Genomic DNA, 23,374 nt, shown 5'->3' on the forward strand with positions numbered 1-23,374 from the left:
AAGTTTTTCTAACTTGAACATTCACACTAGTTAACAACTATAATATGTAGCCTTCATGATAAAACAAAGTCATAAATTTCTCCTGTACATACAAAGCCTATTTTTAAAGGCTCTAGAAAATAATTTCTTCAATAAATTATTTTAATATTAAGACTGCAATATATACAGTAAAACTCACCAATGATTAGAATAATAAATTATAGTGTCAACAGAAGTGAGACTTACATAAACAATAAAATGCTTCATAAATCAGGCTACTGAGTGGAGGAAAGTACATGAAACTAAGATGTTTTAGCTTGAAACATAAAAGGCAAAGAATTAACTTACTTCAGAGCTTATCTCAATTTTTCCAAAAAGTAGTCAAGAATTAGACAATATTGCAATTTGGGGCATATGTTTATTATACAAAAAAACCTTTTCTAAAATAGGCATATATAAAATATTGTTGAAGATTTTTAAAGTTCAAATAGATTCTCATTCATCTGTGCATGCCTGCATGTGTGCTAAATCATTTCGTCATGTCCAACTCTGTGTGATGCTATAGCCTGTAGCCAGCTGGGAATCTCTATCCATGGGATTCTCCAGGCAGGAATACTGGAGTGGGTTGCCATACCCTCCTCCAGGGGATCTCCCCAACTTAAGGACAGAACCCACATCTCTTTAAGTTTCCCGCATTAGCAGGCAGGTTCTTTACCATTAGCACCAAGGAAAAGGGAAGTTGCTCAGTTGTGTCTGACTCTTTGCGACCCCATGGACTGCAGCCTACCAGGCTCCCCCATCCATGGGATTTGCCAGGCAAGAGTACTGGAGTAGGGTGCCATCACCTTCTCTGATGGAAAGCCATCCCTATTCATCTACAAGTTTAAAGTTAACTCCAGTACTTTGGCCACCTCATGCGAAGAGTTGACTCATTGGAAAAGACTCTGATGCTGGGAGGGATTGGGGGCAGGAGGAGAAGGGGACAACAGAGGATGAGATGGCTGAATGGCACCACTGACTTGATGGACCTGAGTCTGAGTGAACTCTGGGAGTTGGTGATGGACAGGGAGGCCTGGCGTGCTGCGATTCATGGGGTCTCAAAGAGTCGGACACGACTGAGCAACTGAACTAAACTGAACTGAAAAATAAGATAACATATCCTATTTTAAATTCTCTTTCATATGAATTTAAGATGTAGCCCCAAATTAAGGAATTCTATCAATCCTTGTCCTAAAGCTAACAATTTATGTTCTTCAAGTAGAGGGGTATGTTCCATTTAAAAATTTTTTTCAACGTTTTAAAAACTGAAAGACAGTACTACCACCAAAATGGTGGCCCTCCAAACTTTAAATATAACAAAAGACTTCATTACTGATACACACAAATGTCAAAAAGCCAACCTCAGACATCAAGAGCTTTGAAGTAACTAATGAAAAACTATTAGATAAGAATTCAAAATAGCACATAAGTGAACCACACGGGAGGGCTGAAATACATACCCAAAACAGGTATGTATTATTACTGAAACGGAAAGTGATACATTTCTTATTATACTTTTTTTTATTGGCCATAAACTAAGAACATATATATCACTGAAAAAATTAAAGTTATTGCATGGAAAAATTAACATGAATGATATAAAAGAACTAAAAACAAATCCAAATGAAAATCAGAAAGCTGATCCTTTATACTACCTTTTACCTGTTATAAAATAAATACAATTTAAATATCAAAATATAATAAAAACACTAAAATGAGTTTTGAAAACAGGATACAACAAATAACCATGTCCTTGGTCCTGGTCCTTGGATGAATGGACCAGATACCTGTTAAATAGTTTTAGCACTGAGATTTTATAACTATTCAATAATATAAATTATTGTAATCATTTTAGGTGTAACATTCAAACTGCATAACCTTTCTAATTTTTCTGCATGAAGCAAATAGTGATTTGCTTCAGGTTAAATATTATATATTATAATCATAATAATTATAATATATTATAAATATAATTATAATATATTTCAGGTTAAAATAATTATGGACTTAGTATTAATTCATAAGAAATATTTAAAGTACACATGAAGTTTTCTAATTGCTATTTCACTTCTAACTTCTTTTCATAGCACTTACTAGGTTTTAAATTACTGATCATAATGTGTCCTAGTTCACTTAGATGATAAAGAACAAAACATTTGCATTTAAATTAGGACTGGGATTTAAAGTTTCATTTTTCAACTAAGCTGATCTACTTCTCAGTAAAATGACTGAAGATCTGATAGCAAAGTAATATCTCAGCAGGACATGGCCTCCATACTCATTTTCACATGAAATGCTAACCATTACATTATACTGATTTAAAAAAAAAAAGAAAAAAAGCATGACCCATGGATGAGAGCTGAGTTTTGTAAATGTACAGGTCAGATTTAGATTTAGATTTATACTTTACATAAAGATGGTCCCAATATAGGGACAATACTAGGAGCAATATTAAGACAGAAGTTTGTTAATAGCTAATTTAAATAATTAATATGAAAAATCATGTTACATTTCAAGACCTCTAAATTTTTCCCATCTTAATTTCATTCACTAGTTTTTCTATCAATTCAAAATTGGATGATCCATAAAGAATCTCATGTATATATGTACATATTAATGAAGCATTTCTATGTTACTGTTTAGTAAACTAAATTAATGTTTACTTATATAACTTTCCCTTTAAATTCTCCAAACATATACAGAAATAGTTAAACTATTTGTGTAATTCACATTTAACTTATGCCATAAATGATTCTACAAAATAAGGTTAAATTGGAGTTTAATACATGAGGTATTTTTTTAATTAAAAAAAAAAAGAAATTATAAAAATTGCACATGAAATAAATCTAATTAGAAATTCTGAATATATAAAACATGGATATGCCACTGGTTAGATTTAGGCTCTTAAACATAAGAAAAAAAGCTAATTTCAATTAACATTGTGCTAGTATTATGATACTAGCATTATAGAATAATACTAATATTTAGGATATAAATTGTATAACCGTTATTAAATACTATTCTTGAGAATAAACTTTACCCTAGTAATTTTGTTTAATCTGACAGGATTTCACCAACAATTCGAACAATGAGCATTCATTTGCAAAGGGAAAGGCCAGGACTGACACTTTTCCTACTTCATATTATAATCATTATGCTATACCTAGTAAGAATTTTTTTATTTTTTATCAAGGAAGTCACTCCTTTGTGGTTATAAAATTTGTCAACTTTTTTTTTACTTTGCGTAAATATATCTGCCTTAATCCTAAAGAAACTTTATTAGCATTTTAAGGATAAAAACCACTATTATAATATATTTACATAGCACCAAGGGCACCATGCATAATCTAAACAATTAAAAAATACCATAAGTTACATATTGAAAGAAAACTTACCAGACAGTGGTTTCCACTTGACTGTCATTGAGCTGCCGGTTGTCTAGTTGTGCAAAAAGTGGGAAAAGCACTTGAATCCCTCCAATTGAATGAATTGCACTATGAATTGAATGTGTAACTATAGCTTTTACATCCTATGTTCAAAAACAAAAATGCTTATTAAATTTTCTAAAGCATATTATCACTATTTCCTTGTTTCAAATAACTTTGTAAGAAAATTAATTAAAATAGATATTTTTAAATCAATTTTTTAAATTTTAAATCAAAATAATATAATTTTATACACATTTAAAATAAAAATTTGAAATATTTTGACAATCACTTAAATTTAAAGCTTAAGTTGAGAGATTTTTACACTGAAAATATGAGTGTCTAAATCAAAATATATTTTAAAATAAGAGATGCTATTAATACAAAAGCACTCAAGTAATTTTTATTAGGGAAAAAATACTTACAGGAAAGTATTTTTATATTTACAATTATCTATTTACTAATTTACTGATTTTATTTCAAAGGATAAGAAACATAAAATACAACAGAAAAGACAGATTTCCTACTAAGGAGACAAATCCAAGGTAAACTATACTGCCAAATAAAATGCAGAAGGCAACAACACCGTTCAAAGAACTAGAAAACCAAAAAAGAAAAACAAACAGCAACTGGAGATTTACAGGTGAGCAATGAGGGTTCTTGCCTGGAGAATCCCAGGGACGGAGGAGCCTGGTGGGCTGCCGTCTATGGGGTCGCACAGAGTGGGACACGATTGAAGCAACTTAGCAGCAGCAGCAGCAATGTATAAAATGTAAAATAAAGACACAGTGTTGATGAGAACATTAAGACTAAGCTACTATTCACCTACCTGGAGCATTAGAGCATGTGGGGAATGCACAAAGATCGAAGCGTTTTCCTTTGGTGATGATTCCAGGCATAGTTGAGCATCAGTGGCTTTAGCGTTATATGTAAATGCAATACTACTTGCAAGTTTCCCATCATACAGAACCTGTTTATGATGTTCTGCTAAATGAATATCACTTTCAGACTTAAACTTGAAGGTGCTCTGAAAAAATAAAACTTAAGTTAAACACTCTTTAAATGAAACATAAAAATCTCAAGTTTTAAAGCAGAAAAAAATTTAAGATACATGATTTGTTGTGACATTTCCATGTGTTGGGAACTTGTCAGTGGCATTATTTTGTTATTCTCACCTCAGTTCTGTGAGTTACAGTTTATTATGCTAATAAACATCTTCATGTTATCATTTTTACTAAAATTGTGATCATATATAAAATAATTTTATTAAGATATTATAAGGTCAGATGGTATTAAATGTAAATAGGCTTTTACTTCAACAATTCATAACATAAATTAAAATTTGTCTTGTTAACACTTTCAAAAGCATGTATAGAAGTAAACAGTGCCCGGCACATGAACTATTAATAGAGAAACAACACTATTGGTTGAGACTAAAGAAAGTTTATTCACAAAAATATGTCTTTATTACAAACAGTGTATCAAGATAGTGGTATCAATGCTATTCTACAAAAAATCACAATAGCCATTTCAAAACCCAGAAGAAAAGTTCATGTTATCACTTTAAATAAAGGACAAGAAATAAAGGACTACAATAAGAAAAGTATGGTTAGAAAAAGTTAAAATTTCTCTGCAGGTGTATAAAACTGACAATGATAAATACATTTAACCTTTGCAAAAATCACATATCAGTATCCCATCACTTTAAGGCAAATAGATGTGGAAACAATGGAAACAGTGACAGACTTCCTTTTCATGGGCTCCAAAATCACTGCAGATGGAGACTGCAGCCATGAAATTAAGACACTTGCTTCTTGGAAGAAAAGCTATGACAAACCTGGACAGCATATTAAAAAGCAGAGACATTACTTTGCCAACAGAGGTCTGTCTAGTCAAAGCTATGGTTTTTCCAGTAGTTATGTTTGCATGTGAGAGTTGGACCATAAAGAAGGCTGAGCACTGAAGAATCGATGCGTTTGAACTGTGGCGTTGAAGAAGACTCTTGAGAGTCCCTTGGACTGTGAGGATACCAAACCAGTCAAATCTGAAGGAAATCAGTCCTGAATGTTCATTGGAAGGACTGATGTTGAAGCTGAAACTCCAATACTTTGGCCACATGATGCAAAGAACTGACTCACTGGAAAAAACCCTGATGCTGGGAAAGATTGAAGGTAGGAGGAGAAGGGGACGACAGAGGATGAGATGCTTGGATGGCATCACTGACTCAATGGTCATGAGTCTGAGCAAGCTCCTGGAGTTGGTGATGGAAGGCCTGGAGTTCAATCCATGGGATCACAAAGAGTCAGACACAACTGAGTGACTGAACTGAACTGCATGCAGATCAAACATGTCAGGACAAATTTAGCCAATTATCTACAGTTTTCTGAACTACTACTGAAAGAGTCTTACTAACTTGAACCTGGATGCAAATTGTTCATTATTAGCATGTCAGAAGACAGGAGCAGCATGAAAAATGAAATGTGTGTGTATGTTGCTATAGATGGTACCTTTACTTTTTAAATGTATGCATGTCTATATATTTGAATATTAGACATAAGGTAAGAAAATGTCACTATTTTGGATCAGATCTTTTGCTATCTTCTCAATTAAATGGGATGTAGAACATTATCTCTCATTTCAATGTTTCCTAATTTAATCATTTTTATAACTCATGGATTCATACAAGATAGAGGTAACAGGTAAATTAAAATCTGAATCAAAGACTCTACTTCAATTCCTAATGTACTAAATAGGTGACATTATAACAGGAAATTGAAACAAAAAATTCTTTTAAAAATATTTTAATAAATATATGTGCTAACTACTGGCAATACAAAATCCATGTAATTGCCTCCTTCACTGATTGCCTTAGTGTTATAAAATAAATACTTTATTATGTATGTCAGAAAAATCATAAACGGTCAAAATGTTTAACATCTGAATATTTTTAAGATGCTATTTAAAAAATTATTTTGGAGTACAGTTGATTTAAAATGTTGTATTAGTTTCTGCTACACATCCACTTTTTTTTAATGCATTCTTCCCATACAGGTCCTTATGGAGCCTTGAGAAGGGTTTCCTGTGCTATACAGTAGGTCCTTATTAGTTATCTATTTTATATATAGCAAAGTGTATATGTCAATCCCAACATTTGTGTTTTTAACACCTTTTTAGAGTAAGATTTAACAAATATGTTAGAATTTTGACCTATTTTGTGAACCAAAGATCAAAAGCACTATTAATTATTTTAGAGTAAAACCAAAGAGCTAACTTGTAGAAAGGAGAAGGCGATGGCACCCTACTCCAGTACTCTTGCCTGGAAAATCCCATGGGCAGAGGAGCCTGGTGGGCTGTCGTCTATAGGGTCACACAGAGTTGGACATGACTGAAGCGACTTAGCAGCAGCAGCAGCAGCAGCAACTTGTAGAAATAAAATTATTTGAGGGAATTTGAGAGAACGGTATATAGAACACTGAGACACTGGGGAACCTGACCAAATAAGTAAAGACTACAGGAGTTGGATAAGATAAAGGCAAACTGTAGGACAATCAAGTAGAGAAGTGAAGTCTCTTTATGCTGTTAATAATATACCAAGAAGAGCAATATGTAAAGGATGGGAATAGCAACTGGAAAAAGAGCAACATATGCTCTTAGTAGAGGCTACATTAGGATTTTTTTAAAAATTTGGCATCAAAAGCAAAGACAACAAAAGCAAATATTAACAAGCGGGACTACATAAAACCACAAAGTTTCTGCACAGCAACAAAGAGGAAAAGTGAAAGTGAAGTCTCTCAGTTGTGTATGACTCTTTGCGACCTCATGGACTGTAGCCTAACAGGCTTCTCCATCCATGGGATTTTCCATGGACAAGAGTACTGGAGTAGGTTGCCATTTCCTTCTCCAGATCTTCCAGACCCAGGGATTGAACCCAGGTCTCCTGCATAGTAGGCAGATGCTTTACCGTCTGAGCCACCAGGGAAGTAAACTAGGAGAGAATATCTACAAATCATATGTCTGATTCAGGTATAACCTAAATCAAATCCCTTATGATTGTACAGTGGAAGTGAGAAATAGATTTAAGGGCCTAGATCTGATAGACTGCCTGATGAACTATGGAATGAGGTTCTTGACATTGTATAGGAGACAGGGATCAAGAACATTCCCATGGAAAAGAAATGCAAAAAAGCAAAATGGCTGTCTGGGGAGGCCTTACAAATAGCTGTGAAAAGAAGAGACGCTAAAAGCAAAGGAGAAAAGGAAACATATAAGCATCTGAATGCAGAGTTCCAAAGAATAGCAAGAAGAGATAAGAAAGCCTTCCTCAGCGATCAATGCAAAGAAATAGAGGAAAAGAACAGAATGGGAAAGACTAGAGATCTCTTCAAGAAAATCAGAGATACCAAGGGAACATTTCATGCAAAGATGGGCTCGATAAAGGACAGAAATGGTATGGACCTAACAGAAGCAGAAGATATTAAGAAGAAGTGGCAAGAACACACAGAAGAACTGTACAAAAAAGAGCTTCACGACCCAGATAATCACGATGGTGTGATCACTGACCTAGAGCCAGACATCCTGGAAGGTGAAGTCAAGTGGGCCTTAGAAAGCATCACTACGAACAAAGCTAGTGGAGGTGATGGAATTCCAGTTGAGCTATTTCAAATCCTGAAAGATGATGCTGTGAAAGTGCTGCACTCAATATGCCAGCAAATTTGGAAAACTCGGCAGTAGCCACAGGACTGGAAAAGGTCAGTTTTCATTCCAATCCCAAAGAAAGGCAACGCCAAAGAATGCTCAAACTACCGCACAACTGCACCCATCTCACACGCTAGTAAAGTAATGCTCAAAATTCTGCAAGCCAGGCTTCAGCAATACGTGAACCATGAACTTCCTGATGTTCAAGCTGGTTTTAGAAAAGGCAGAGGAACCAGAGATCAAATTGCCAACATCTGCTGCATCATCGAAAAAGCAAGAGAGTTCCAGAAAAACATCTATTTCTGCTTTATTGACTATGCCAAAGCCTTTGACTGAGTGGATCACAATAAACTGTGGAAAATTCTGAAAGAGATGGGAATACCAGACCACCTGATCTGCCTCTTGAGAAATCTGTATGCAGGTCAGGAAGCAACAGTTAGAACTGGACATGGAACAATAGACTGGTTCTATATAGGAAAAGGAGGATGTCAAGGCTGTATATTGTCACCCTGCTTATTTAACTTATATGCAGAGTACCTTATGAGAAACGCTGGACTGGAAGAAACACAAGCTGGAATCAAGATTGCCGGGAGAAATATCAATAACCTCAGATATGCAGATGACACCACCCTTATGGCAGAAAGTGAAGAGGAACTAAAAAGCCTCTTGATGAAAATGAAAGTGGAGAGTGAAAAAGTTGGCTTAAAGCTCAACATTCAGAAAACGAAGATCATGGCATCCGGTCCCATCACTTCATGGCAAATAGATGGGGAAACAGTGGAAACAGTGTCAGACTTTATTTTTTGGGGCTCCAAAATCACTACAGATGGTGACTGCAGCCATGAAATTAAAAGACACTTACTCCTTGGAAGGAAAGTTATGACCAACCTAGATAGCATATTCAAAAGCAGAGACATTACTTTGCAAACAAAGGTCCATCTAGTCAAGGCGATGGTTTTTCCAGTGGCCATGTATGGATGTGAGAGTTGGACTGTGAAGAAGGCTGAGCGCCAAAGAATTGATGCTTTTGGACTGTGGTGCTGGAGAAGAATCTTGAGAGTCCCTTGGACTGCAAGGAGATCCAACCAGTCCATTCTGAAGGAGATCAGCCCTGGCATTTCTTTGGAGGGAATGATGCTGAAGCTGAAACTCCAGTACTTTGGCCACCTCATGCGAAGAGTTGACTCATTGGAAAAGACCCTGATGCTGGGAGGGATTGGGGGCAGGAGGAGAAGGGGACCACAGAGGATGAGATGGCTGGATGGCATCACTGACTCGATGGACGTGAGTCTGAGTGAACTCCAGGAGTTGGTGATGGATGGGGAGGCCTGGTGTGCTGCGATTCATGGGGTCGTAAAGAGTTGGACACAACTGAGCGACTGAACTGAACTGAAATGAACTGATAAGGGGTTAATATATAAAATATAAAAGTAACTCACACAACTCAACAGCAAAGAAACAATTCATTTAAAACACAGGCAGAAGAGGTGAACACACATATTTTTTCTGAATATGATGTAAAATAGATAGCCCAAAGGTACATGAAAAGCTACTCAAAGTCACTAACCATCAGAGAAACACAAATCAAAACCACAATGAAGAGTATTATCAGAAAAACAAGAGATAATAAACGTTGGTGAGGATGTATAGAAAGGCAGAGAATAACAAGGATGTTCACATCCAAAGATAAATAAATGAACAAAGAAAAAGTGGGATATATGTACATTGGAATGTTAGTCATAAAGAAAGTATGGTATCTTGCCATTTACAACAACATGCATGGGCCTTAAGAGCATTATGAAAAGTAAAATAAGTCAGACAGGAAAAAAATATATGATCTCACTTGTGTGTGGTACCTAAAAGAAAAAAAACAAACAAACAGCAAGTTCACAGATACAGAGAACAGACAGATGGTTAGCCAGAGATAAAGGAGGTGGTGGTGGTGTTCAGTCTCTAAGTCATGTCTGACTCTTTGTGACCCCATGGGCTGCAGTACACCAGGTTCCTCTGTCCTATACTATCCTCCGGAATTTGCTCAAATTCATTTCCATTGGGTCAGTGATGCTATCTAACCATCTCATCCTCTGCCACCCCTGTTTCCTTTTGCCTTCAATCTTTCCCAGTACCAGGGTACTTTACAATGAGTCAGCTCTTCCCTTCAAGCAGCCAAAGTATTGAGGAGTTTCAGCTTCAGCAATGAATATTCAGAGTTTATTTTCCTTTAGGATTGACTGGTTTGATCTTGCTGTCCAAGGGACTCTCAAGAGTCTTCTCCACCACCACAATTCGAAAGCAATTCTTCAGTGCTCAGCCTTTTTTAGGGCTTCCCAGGTGGCACTAGTAGTAAAGAATCTGCCTGCCAATGCAGGAGATGTAAGACACACAGGTTCAATCCCTGAGTTGGGAAGATGCCCTAGAGAAGGAAATGGCAACCCACTCCCATATTCTTGCCTATAAAATCCCATGGACAGAGGAGCCTGGAGGGCTACAGTTCACAGTAGCCAAGAGTCAGACATGACTGAAGCAATTTAGCACAGCCTTTTTTATGGTCCAACTCTCGCATCCTTACATGAGTAATGGAAAAACTATAGCCCTGACTATATGGATCTTTGTCAGCAGACTGATGTTTGCTTTTAATGCGCTTTCTAGGTTTGTCATATCTTTCCTTTCAAGCAGCAATCATCTTTTAATGTCGTAGCTGCAAGTCATGGTCTGCAGTGATTTTGGAGCCCAACAAAATAAAATCTGTCACTGCTTTCATTGTTTCCCCTTCTACTTGCCATGAAGTGTTGGGACTGGACACTATGATCTAAGTGTTCTGTGTTTTTTTTTTTAACTTTGAGTTTCACGAATTTGGGGGGGTGGCTAAATTGCTGAAAGGGGTGAAAAGGAATAAACTTCCAGTTATAAAATAGGAATGTAATATACAGCAGGGTGATAGTGTATGGTATATTTTAAAGTTGCTAAAAGAAAAAAATTTTTAAGTTTTTATTACACACACACAAAATTTGTAACTATGATGATGGATGTTAACTAGAACTTATTGTGGTGATCATGTTGCAATATACTCAAAATATACAATCATGTTGTACACCTGAAACTAATATATTTCAATTGTATGTTAATTTTTCTAAGTTAAAAAAAAGGGGAAAAAAGTTTTGTAGAGATTTATACAGCAAACAAAAGACGAGATCATGAGTAGAATTAAGATTCTTCTGCACAAACACTTATGTACTGGGCGTGCATACTTCAGCTATCTTGAGTATCGTTGGTAAATGCTGATTTCTCAATTATTCTGTTGTAGCCAGAACCAGTGGGAAATATCTAAAAGCGTCACCAGAATTATTGTTCATTATGAAGCATAAGTCAATATAAGGTGCTGCTGCTAAGTCGCTTCAGTAGTGTCCGACTCTGTGCGACCCCATAGATGGCAGCCCACCAGGCTCCCATGTCCCTGGGATTCTCCAGGCAAGAACACTGGAGTGAGTTGCCATTTCCTTCTCCAGTGCATCAAAGTGAAAAGTGAAAGTGAAGTCGCTCAGTCGTGTCCGACTCTTAGCGACCCCATGGACTGCAGCCTACCAGGCTCCTCCATCCATGGGATTTTCCAGGCAAGAGTACTGGAGTGGGGTGCCATTGCCTTCTCCCAATATAAGGTAGGTCTATCCTAACCCTATTCCCAAATATCTTATAAAACATTTTACCCAGGAAGCATGTACCCAATGATGAGATTATTCTGATGTTCTAGTTTTTTGTTTTTGCTTTGTTTTCTTTTAAGCACAGCTTCCTAGAGGAGATTTTGCTTCCTAATTACAGACTTTGCTTATTAGTGCTTTTTGAATATAAAATATGGGCAATTCTGACAAATCTATATAAAAACTCTACTTTAGCTAATAAATCAAATACAAATAGGCCCATTAGATGATTTTCTGCTGGTTTCATTGGGATCCTTCAAATACGGTATTGCTAACAGACTCATTTTTTTTTTTCAGCTCCAACTGATATTCATTCTTCCAATGTGAATTAATATAAATAATGTTTACTCATAAATGTTTGCCAAAACAGTAAAATGCATGAAATAATAATGATTATAAACAACATGCTACCTAGTGTTCACTCATAATCAAGCATTTTAATTTAAAAATGAATCTTAAAATATATGCAACACCAGCAAAAACACGGCAAATTTGTTAACTCTCCCCTTACTAGCTTTCAATATAAATTTATATTTTAAAAATTTATTTTCCTAAATAAAATTCTATGCTTATGGAACAAAAATAATTAAGTCTTGAAATATCTAGAAAATAGAAATTAGAAGTATAAATAAATGTACTTCAAAAATTCTCTAAAAAGGCAGCATGTAAACATGTTAAATGTTATACAATCCTCAAATTGTCTCTTAACATGTCAAAGTGTGAAGGTATAAATTATACAACTTCCTAATTCCGATGAGCTGTCATATTCACTGTTCTTAATGCAGAATGACATGAGCATCTGACCCTTTGGAGGAGAGAGGAGGTAAGTAACACAGATAGTAAAACTCTTGAGGAAAGAGCAGATGAAAATTGTTTTTAGACCACACACACTGTTGTATCTAAAATTTTGTAGAATTTGAACCTGAAATTCTTTTCAAAGAGCAAGATAAACCAAAGTCTCAGCCTGTAACCGAAATTCATGTTGGAAAACCATACTTTATTGATTCCAATACTTAAGACAGTTTTTAGTTTACCATGCTATATACCACCTAGAATTTCCAATGGAAATTCAAGCTTCAAGAACAGCTTACAAATATTCAATTAACTATAATCTACTATTACATACTGTTAAACTTCTGACATTGTATTTATTTTATCTGTAAAACAGCCCATCTCGGGTAAAGATTGCAATAGCCATCTTTGTTTTCTTCGAAAGCTCCACTAAGAGTTGTTGAGTGAGTTACTGCAGTCACTACAGAAACTGGTATGGAGTTTTCTCCAAAAATTAAAACCAAAACTTCCATGTGGCCCAGCAACTTCACTTTTGGATATATATCCAAAGAAAACAAGAACACTAACTAGAAAAGATATACACAGCCCCACATTCACCGAACATTATTTACTTTAACCAATACATGGAAGCAAACTAAGTATCCATTGATAGATGAATGAATAAAGATAAGATGGTATTAATTATTTCATGGGGTCGCAAAGAGTTGGACGCAACTGAACGACTGAAATGAACTGAATTATTCAACTATAAAAAAGAAGGAAATCTTGCGATTTACAACAACATGGATGGACCTTTAGGGGATCGAAAGGGAAAGTGTATCCATGCTCAGTCATATCCGACTTTTTTCGACTCCTTGCGACCCCATGGACTGTAGTCCACCATGGTTTCTCTGTTCATGGAAATCTCAAGGCAAGAATTCTGGAGTGGGTTGCCATTCCCTTCTCCAGGGGATCTTCCTGACCCAGAGATCAAATCAAGGTCTCCTGCATTGCAGGCAGATTCTTTACCATCTGAGACACCAGGAAAGCCCCTTAGAGTATTAAGTCAAGTGAAATAAGTCAGAGAAAGACAAACATTACTCATACGGAGAATCAAAAATTGAGGCCTACATACAGAGAACCGACTAGTGATTGCAAGAGGTAAGTGTAAGGGATGGGAAAGTGGATGAAGGTGGTCAAAGAGTACAAACTTCTAGTTATAAGATAAATAAGTTCTGGGTATGCAATATACCTTATGATCCAGCAATCCCACTGCTGGGCATACACACTGAGGAAACCAGAAGGGAAAGAGACACGTGTACCCTAATGTTGATCGCAACACTATTTATAATAGCCAGGACATGGAAGCAACCTAGATGTCCATCAGCAGATGAATGGATAAGAAAGCTATGGTACATATACACAATGGAGTATTACTCAGCCATTAAAAAGAAAACATTTGAATCAGTTCTAATGAGGTGGATGAAACTGGAGCCTATTATACAGAGTGAAGTAAGCCAGAAGGAAAAACACCAATACAGTATACTAATGCATATATATGGAATTTAGAAAGATGGTAACAATAACCCTGTGTACGAGACAGCAAAAGAGACACTGATGTATAGAACAGTCTTATGGACTCTATGGGAGAGGGAGAGGGTGGGAAGATTTGGGAGAATGGCATTGAAACATGTAAAATATCATGTATGAAACGAGATGCCAGTCCAGGTTCGATGCACGATACTGGATGCTTGGGGCTGGTTCACTGGGACAACCCAGAGGGATGGTATGGGGAGGGAGGAGGGAGGAGGGTTCAGGATGGGGAACACATGTATACCTGTGGCGGATTCATTTTGATATTTGGCAAAACTAATACAATTATGTAAAGTTTAAAAATAAAATAAAATTAAAAAAAAATTAAAAAACAAACAAAAAAAAGAATGTTGACTATAGTTAATAACAGTATGTTTGAAAGTTCCTGAGAGTAGATTTTAAAAGTTCTCAATACACACAAAAATTGTAACTATGAAAGGTGACAGATTTGTTAATTATCTTTACTGTGATAAATCTTGCAATATATACATGTCAAATCATTATGCTCTACACATTAAAGTAAGAAATTTGTTGTTGTTATTGTCTAGTCACTAAGTCATGTCTCACTCTTTGCAACCCCATGGACTGTAGCCCACCAGGCTCTGTTGTCCATCCATGGGATTGTCCAGGCAAGAATACTACAGTGGGTTGCTATTTCCTTCTCCAAGGGATCTTTCCAACTCAGGGATCGAACCCGCATCTTCTGCTTGGCAGGTGGAATCTCTACCACTGTGCCACCAGGGAAACCCAAACTAAGAGAAGTTATGATAAATTACATTTCAATAAAACTGGACAAAAAGCTTTAAAAATTAAAAAAGAATATCATATTGTCTGTACAGTACAACGGAGTTAAAATCTGTAGCTTCAAAACCAGTTAGACTTGCATCTGAATCTCAACGCTATCACCTACAGTTGTGAAACCACCCACAAGTTATTTGCCTTTCATCTGCTACACACCCAACACACAAAATACTATAAATAAAGCACTATAAACAATACCTGGTACTTTTAAAGCCAAATGGTAGCTGCTATTATCACTATATCCTTTTCTACTTAATACTATACATCTTCTATGTTAATTTTTCTTAAACATTACTCATAAAACATTCACCATAAACTTTATGGTAATGGCATAATATATAGATGACAGTGAAATTCAGGTAACTGACATAGCTGCTAATTAGGCAAAATTTCACTGAGTAGAACCTTAATCAATCAAACTGGAATTACTTAACACGAATATGAGAAAATGTGTCACAACACTGCTAAATGCAAGAAAACTGTTTATCTAATTATTATATGAGCAGAGGCATGTTATTTTCTAACACTAATCTCTGAAACCTTCACAGGCATCAAAAATATAGTCATTTATCATTGAATTTATGTTAGGATAACATACATATGACAAAATCTATTCCTTTCCCCAGACTCATTATGTGACAAATGTTGCTGATATTAACATAGTAATGACATTCCAATATTCAAGGAATCACTTTTCCTGATATACAATTAAGAGAATGTTTCCACTTATATAATGTACAATGATTTTCTCTTCAAAATGAATAAATAGTCCATCTGAATTCATTAAAAAATTAGCATCCAAACTCTAATATCTCCAAACATCTCAAGGCAAATACATAAATAGGATTAAACCATTCTCCTGCTAGCGATTTTTTGATAATTCCACATTAAAGGAAATTATTTTGATATTCAAAGCCTTCATCAACTTGGTTTCAGCTTACAGTAATCACTCTCACATTCTACCACAAATCACTCTATCTACTCTCTATTTTGCTTTGCAGTCACACCTGATTATGGAACAATCCATAAACATATCCCTTGCTTCTATCTCTTCATTCATGCCCACTGTCCTGCTCTGCCTCTTAAATTTATTTTTTCAAGAACCCTAAAAAATATATTTCTCTATGAAGAGTTCCTAAATCTTCTGTAGCTGGAATTAATCATCATTCCACAAAATGTTAATAGTATCTGCATTATACTTTCTTTGTGGTATACATACCAATTTTTAATTACAAATGTTTACATATACAATTATTCTCATAATAAAGTATAAGCTTACTCATTTTTAATCCCCAAAGCTTAGAATGGTTCATTGAATAAAACAATTATTTAATATGTTATTTAATTTTACTCAACTACATGCCCTGCATGCATGCATGCTAAGTCGCTTTAGTCGTGTCTGACTGTTTGCGACCCTATGGACTGTATGTAGTCTGCCAGGCTCCTTCATCCATGGTGTTCTCCAGGCAAGAATACTGGAGTGGGTTGCCATTTCCTCCTCCTGGGGATCTTCCCACCCAGGAACCAAACCAACGTCTCTTATGTCTCCTGCATTGGCAGGCAGGTTCTTTACCACTAGTGCCAGGTGGGAAGCCCAACACATGCCCTACAATCATGATTACCAGTCCCTGATAAACAAGAATGTAGAGAAAAGAAAAGATTATATAGCCACAACTGTGCCAACAAAAAGGGCAAATGGATTAGTATAGAATATTTCAATGAATGAAGACAGTACTTCAACATAGCTTAAAATGACCCAACCAATCAAATCCTAAAATTAAGACAAAATATCAAATTAGCGTAAGTGCCAAGTAAGAATCATTAAGTACAGATATGAAACCACTCATGTCCTTTGTCCTACACTGAACTTTTAATGAATTTAAGTAAATTTAAGTAAAAAGTTATGCAACAGTTATGCACTGAATATTTAATGAATTTAAGTAAATTTAAGTAAAAAGTTATGCAAAACTTCCACTCTGGCTCATAATCACTACTTTTTAAAAACAATTTTTGTGAAGCAGTTTAGTGATACTTCTTTCCCTTTTTTGTTTGTTTTTTGGGGGAGTATAATTATGTATAATACCTATGTATCATAGGTATCATTATAACTATGATGCTTATGAACTCAGAGCCTATGGTTTCTAAAAATAATGACCGAAACAAAATACTGCAAATGTATAAATAGCTTCTCCATGTCTGCATTTTAACATAGCTGAAATATATGTACATTCCATTATCAGATAATAAACCTTTACTTTCATTTTGTTCATAGAGCTATCAAAGTAATCAGAAATGTTTAATATAGTCTCTTGAAAGTTATAAAATTTTGGGAGGGGAAATATAATGTAAGATGTCTAATAAAACCTAGCCTTACTTGGGAAAACAATGGTCTTAATTTTTTCAATCTGTTATATAAAGATCATTATTTTGTAGTTTGGCTTATAGCAGCAAAACAATTTCATATCATAATTAATTGTATCATATTTAAAAAATATGATCCAATTTAAATGACTGTAAACATATAATCAATCATGTAAATATAATTGTCTTGACTTAATCCCATTTGTGGCATTCAGATCACTACCAACTAGTCAAATAATAAGCTGATCTATGCATAAATATAAATATTTATTGCATTATTACTTTAAGAAGCATTTTTAAAAAGAGAATTATTATATAAAACGATATGAGTAGGATGGGGATGAGAACAAGGAATGACTGTGAATAGGCATGTGAGATCTTTCTGGGGTGGTGGTAATGTTCTAAAATTGGATTGTGGTGATGTTTGCACAACTCTATAAACATAGATAAAATAATGTGTATACTTAAGAGGAGAGAACTGTAAATTATATGTCAATAAAACCGCTACATATGTTAACAATAAAACATTCAAGAACATTTTGCACTAATTATTCTCAAAGGGGGATTCCCTTGTGGCTCAGATGGTAAAGAATCCTCCTGCAATGCAGGAGAGCTGGGTTTGATCCCTGGGTTGGGAAGAGACCCTGGAGAAAGGAAAGGCTACCCACTCCAGTATTCTGGCCTGGAGAATTCCATGGACTGTATAGTCTATGGGATCGCAAAGAGTCAGACATGACTGAGCGACTTGCACTTTCACTTTCATTCTCAAAGGAGTGACATATGATGCAGCTTTCTTAAATATAGAACACTTCAGTATAATATTTCAGTATGGAATATTACATGAAAAAAGAGGACAAGATACATTCTTTTCAAGGACACATGGAATGACTAGCAAAAAGAACACATTTGGGTTCATAAAACAAACTTCAGCAAATTTCCAAAGACTAAAATCATATGAATGAAATGCATATATTCCTTGAAAAGTAAAATTAAAAAGCATTCCAAGAAATATAAAATATGAATTCTCTGACATTTGTTTAAAAATCTGTATTTATGTTTTAATTTCTATACAGAGAACACTGTAGGCTGGAACTTCAATGGTGAGTTCTTACAAATACTGAAGAGAAAATTAAAAGAAGAAGATTGAATGTATACAACAGTCTTTTGGACTCTGTGGGAGAGGGAGAGGGTGGGATGATTTGGGAGAATGGCACTGAAACATGTATAATATCATATATGAAACAAGTAGCCAGTCCAGGTTCTATGCACAATACTGGATGCTTGGGGCTGGTGCACTGGGACGACCCAAAGGGATGGTATGGGGAGGGAGGAGGGAGGAGGGTTCAGGATGGGGAACACATGTATACCTGTGGCGGACTCATTTCGATGTATGGCAAAACGAATACAGGATTGTAAAGTTAAAAAATAAAATTAAATTAAATTAAAAAAAAGAAGAAGAAAATTGAAAATGATACTAAAGTAATCCATGTAGTCAATAAACAAACAAGCCACAGAATGTGAACAAGGCTCTAGTACCCAGACATGCAACAATATATTACCTAAAAATGTCTGCTTTCCAACCAAACATCAAGAGAGAGAGAAAGAAAGAGGAAAATATGACACATATATGGAAAAAGAAGCAGGCAACAGAAACGGCTTGTGAGAGCAGCCCAGATGTCAGATTTAACAGAAAAAGATTTCAAAGAAGCCATTAAAAATATGTTCAAAGAACTAAAGGAAACCACAATCAGAGAAGTAAATACAGTTATGAAAAGGTCACATTAAACAGACGGTATCAATTAAGAGATAGATAATGCTACATAGGAAAGTGAAGTGAATAAATTTTAAGGGTTCTAATCACAGGAAATTTTTTGTCTTTTTTCTTTTTTTTATATCATATCTGTATCAGAAGATGGATACTAGCTGAATCTATTATAATAGTAATTTCACAGTCTATTTAATCAAATCACCATGATGTATGCCTGAAACTTACTCAGTGATGTATGCCAAATACTTCTATATAAAACTGGAAAAAATTAATAAAATTAGTATTTTATTAAAATAACAGTAAAATTTGTATTTTAAAATAGTAATATAATTAAAATTCAACATTATTTCTTAAAAGAGAGAAAGATACTATAAAAACAATCCAAATAGAAATTCTGGAGTTGAAAAGTATAACTGAATTGAAAAATTCTACAGAGGGTGTGAACAGTAGATGTGAAAAATCAGAAGAATTAGCAAATATAAATACTGATTATGCAACCCAAAAATCAGAGATGAAAAATACTGAAGAATGATCAAAGTCTCAGAAAAAATGGAGGAAACAAGTGTATGAACATATAAAGAAAGAGAATATCAGAGGTAGACAAGAAAGAGAAAAGAGAGGCAAATATTCAAAACCTTAATGGATAGAAGTTATCAATTTATTGAAAAGCACTGTATTACTCATTCAGCAAGCCGATGAACTTGAAGAAGAATTAAAGCAAGGAAATCTGCTAACAGAAAAGTCGTACATAGTAATGCTGAAACACAAGGAGAAAATCTTAAAAGCAGCAAGAGAAAAATGACTATTTACTTCTCATCTGAAAAAATGGAGGCCAGAACACAGAGGAATAAAACATTCAAAGTATTCAAAGGAAAAAAATAAAAATCAACCAAGAATTTATATCCAGCAATCTGAAAGGAAAACAAGATACATGCCCAAGTAAATAAAAACTGATATAAAGGGCTATTAGCTGATCTAAGTTCAGTTCAGTCGCTCAGTCATGTCAGACTCTTTGCGACCACAAAAACTGCAGCACGCCAGGCTTCCCTATCCGTCACCAACCGCCGGAGCTTGCTCAAATCATGTCCGTCGACTCGGTGATACCATCCAACCATCTAATGCTCTGTCATCCTCTTCTCCTCCTACCTTCAATCTTTCCCAGCATCAGGGTCTTTTCCAATGAGTCAGTTCTTCGCATCAGGTGGCCAAAGTATTGGAGTTTCAGCTTCAACATCAGTCTTTCCAATGAATATTCAGGACTGATTTCCGTTGGGATTGACTGGTTGGATCTCTTTGCAGTCCAAGAGACTCTCAAGAGTCTTCTCCAACACCACAGTTCAAAAGCATCAATTCTTCAGCACTCAGCTTTCTTTATGGTTCAATTCTCACATCCATACATGACTACTAGAAAAACCATAGCTTTGAATAGATGGACCTCTGTCGTCAAAGTAATATCTCTGCTTTTTAATATGCTAAGTTGGTCATGGCTTTTCTTCCAAGGAGCAAGCGTCCTTTAATTTCATGAATTACATAAACACAAGAAATAACAAAGAAAGTCTGTCAAGCTAAAAGTAAAGAGCTCAGACAGCAATTTGAATTGACATGAAAAACAATGAGCATCAAGTAGTCATGAAGTTATAAAAGATGGTAAAAATGTATATTTATTCTCCTTTATTCCCTCTTAATTGATTTCAAAGCAATTTTATAAAATATATATACATTATGTGTGCTTTTGCCTATAACATAAAAATGTAATGCATTTGCTAATAACAACACAAAGGAGGAGGGTGGAAAAAGCCATATTGAGCTAACGAAGTAAGTTCAGGTGGTAAATGAACAAATGAGGGATCATCATAAATAAAAAATGAGCTTAATATAACAAAATCTATAAACCAGTTACTTTTCCTTTCTTGACTTCCTTAAAAGACATATAAGTATATAATATAATAATTAGAATAATGTAATGTTGGGTTTGTAACCAACACTGTAGTATGTACTACATATAACAATTTAACACAAAAAGCAAAAAACACAATAGACCTATAAAAGTAACATTTCTATATCTCACAGTAATTAACTTGGTATAAACCTGAAGCTGATCCTAAGTTAAAATTTAAGTGGCAAGTACTACAGCAAACATTAAATAAATAAGGCCAAAAAAAAGTGAAAAAACAAATGAAAATGCTACAGTAAAAAATAATCATTTAATTCAAAATAAAGCAGTAAAGAAGGAATAAAGGAATCAAAAGAACATAATGCATAGGTAACAAATAAAATGATGAATGTAAATTCAACTATATCAGTAAAATTAAACGTGAATGGAAAAACAATACAATCAAAAGAGAATATTATTAGACAGGATAATAAAACAAGATCTACACTGTGTTGCCTATAGGAGACATACTTCAGATTCAAAGTTGAAAATGGATTCAAAGTAAATGAAAGGGAAAATTTATCAATAAATCACAAGCTCCAATAACTGTGCTAATATCTGAGACAAACACTTCAAAAAAAATATTACTAGATATAGAGAAACATTTAATAATAATAAAAGAGTCAAACCATTAGGAAAATGATAATATATGTGGACCTAACAACCAAGCACCAAAATACATGAAGAACTTGACAGGTAAAAAGAAAGAAATAGAAAAGTTGACAGTAACAGACGAAAACGTCAATTCCCAACTTGAATAGTGGAGAGAACAACTAGGCAGAAGTCAACAGAGAAGAGAAGACTTGAACAAAAATATACAGACTAAGAATTATAGGAAAAATTACTAGAGAATAAGACAAACAAACAGCAGAGAAAAATACAACAAAACCAAAAAAGCTGATTCTTTGTAAAGATCAAAAGTGGCAAACCTGTACCTAGACTATTTAATATGTTAATATTATCATCTCAAGAGGTGATCATCTTAATAAACACAGAAGTAATTGACAAAATCCAGTACCTTTTATTTTAAACTGTCCAGCAAAACAGGAACAGAATGAAGTTATCCCATTCTGATAAAATGCATCAATGGAAACTTCACAGATAACAACACATTTAATGCTAAAAACTGAAAGTTTTCCCACTAATATCAGTAACAAGACAAAGATAACTGTGCTAATGTTCAATCTTATACTAGAGATTCTAGATAAGAAAAAGCACTCAGAAAGTAAGAAGTAAATGTATCTCTATCTGCAGATGACATAGCTTTGTACATAGAAAATCCTAAAGAATACACACACACACACAAACACAAACTATTAGTGTGAATAAATTCAGCAAGATGCAGTATACAGAAATGAAACACAAAAATCTACAGTATATATTAGTAAAGAAAATCCAAACATAATATTTAAAAATAACTCTGTCTTACAACAGCACCAAAATAATAAAATACTAGAGAATACATTTAATAAAAGAAGTCCAAGAATTCTGGCATTTGACTTATGGCAAAAAGTACTAAAGACCCTCTTGATGAAAGTGAAAGAGGAGAGTGAAAAAGTTGGCTTAAAGCTCAACATTCAGAAAACTTAAGGTCATGGCACCTGACCCCATCACTTCATGGCTAATAGATGGGTAAACAGTGGAAACAGTTGCAGACTTTACTTCCTTGGGTTCCAAAATCCCTGCAGATGGTGACTGCAGCCATGAAATTAAAAGACACTTGCTCCTTGGAAGAAAAGTTATGATCAAACTTGACAACATATTAAAAAGCAGAGACATTACTTAGCCAACAAAGGTCCGTCTAGTCAAGGCTATGGTTTTTCCAGTAGTCATGTATGGATGTAAGAGTTGGACTATAAAGAAAGATGAGTGCTGAAGAATTGACGCATTTGAACTGTGGTGTTGGAGAAGACTCTTGAGTGTCCCTTGGACTGCAAGCAGATACAACCAGTCCACCCTAAAGGAGATCAGTCCTGAGTGTTCACTGGAAGGACTGATGCTGAAGCTGAAACACCAATACTTTGGCCACCTGATGCGAAGAGCTGACTCATTTGAAAAGATTCTGATGCTGGGAAAGATTGAAGGTGGGAGGAGAAGGGGACAACAGAGCATTAGATGGTTGGATGGCATCACCGACTCAATGGACATGAGTCTGAGTAAACTCTGAGAGTTGGTGATGGACAGGGAGGCCTGGCGTGCTGCAGTCAATGGGGTCGCAAAGAGGCAGACATGACTGAGTGACTGAACTGACTGAACTGAAAAAGTACAAAACATCTTTGAAAGAAATTATTAAAACAAATAAATCTAAAGCCAT

The 23,374-nt window shown here is 34.9% G+C and overlaps 1 protein-coding gene across 10 annotated transcripts in view; it reads right to left on the bottom strand.

The window, feature by feature from the left end:
- Positions 1-23,374, bottom strand: part of NBEA (neurobeachin) — a 673,417-nt gene that overhangs the window by 522,032 nt on the left and 128,011 nt on the right. For all 10 annotated transcript variants that reach the window (XM_027557433.1, XM_027557431.1, XM_027557423.1 and 7 more), the window contains exons 9-10: positions 4,273-4,470; positions 3,414-3,547 (exon numbers count right to left, since the gene is read on the bottom strand). In XM_027557433.1, the coding sequence (XP_027413234.1) occupies positions 3,414-3,547; positions 4,273-4,470 (332 nt within the window). The remainder of the gene's footprint in view (positions 1-3,413; positions 3,548-4,272; positions 4,471-23,374) is intronic.

This window comes from Bos indicus x Bos taurus, chromosome 12 (genome assembly GCF_003369695.1).
Source record: "Bos indicus x Bos taurus breed Angus x Brahman F1 hybrid chromosome 12, Bos_hybrid_MaternalHap_v2.0, whole genome shotgun sequence".
Lineage (NCBI taxonomy): Eukaryota > Metazoa > Chordata > Mammalia > Artiodactyla > Bovidae > Bos > Bos indicus x Bos taurus.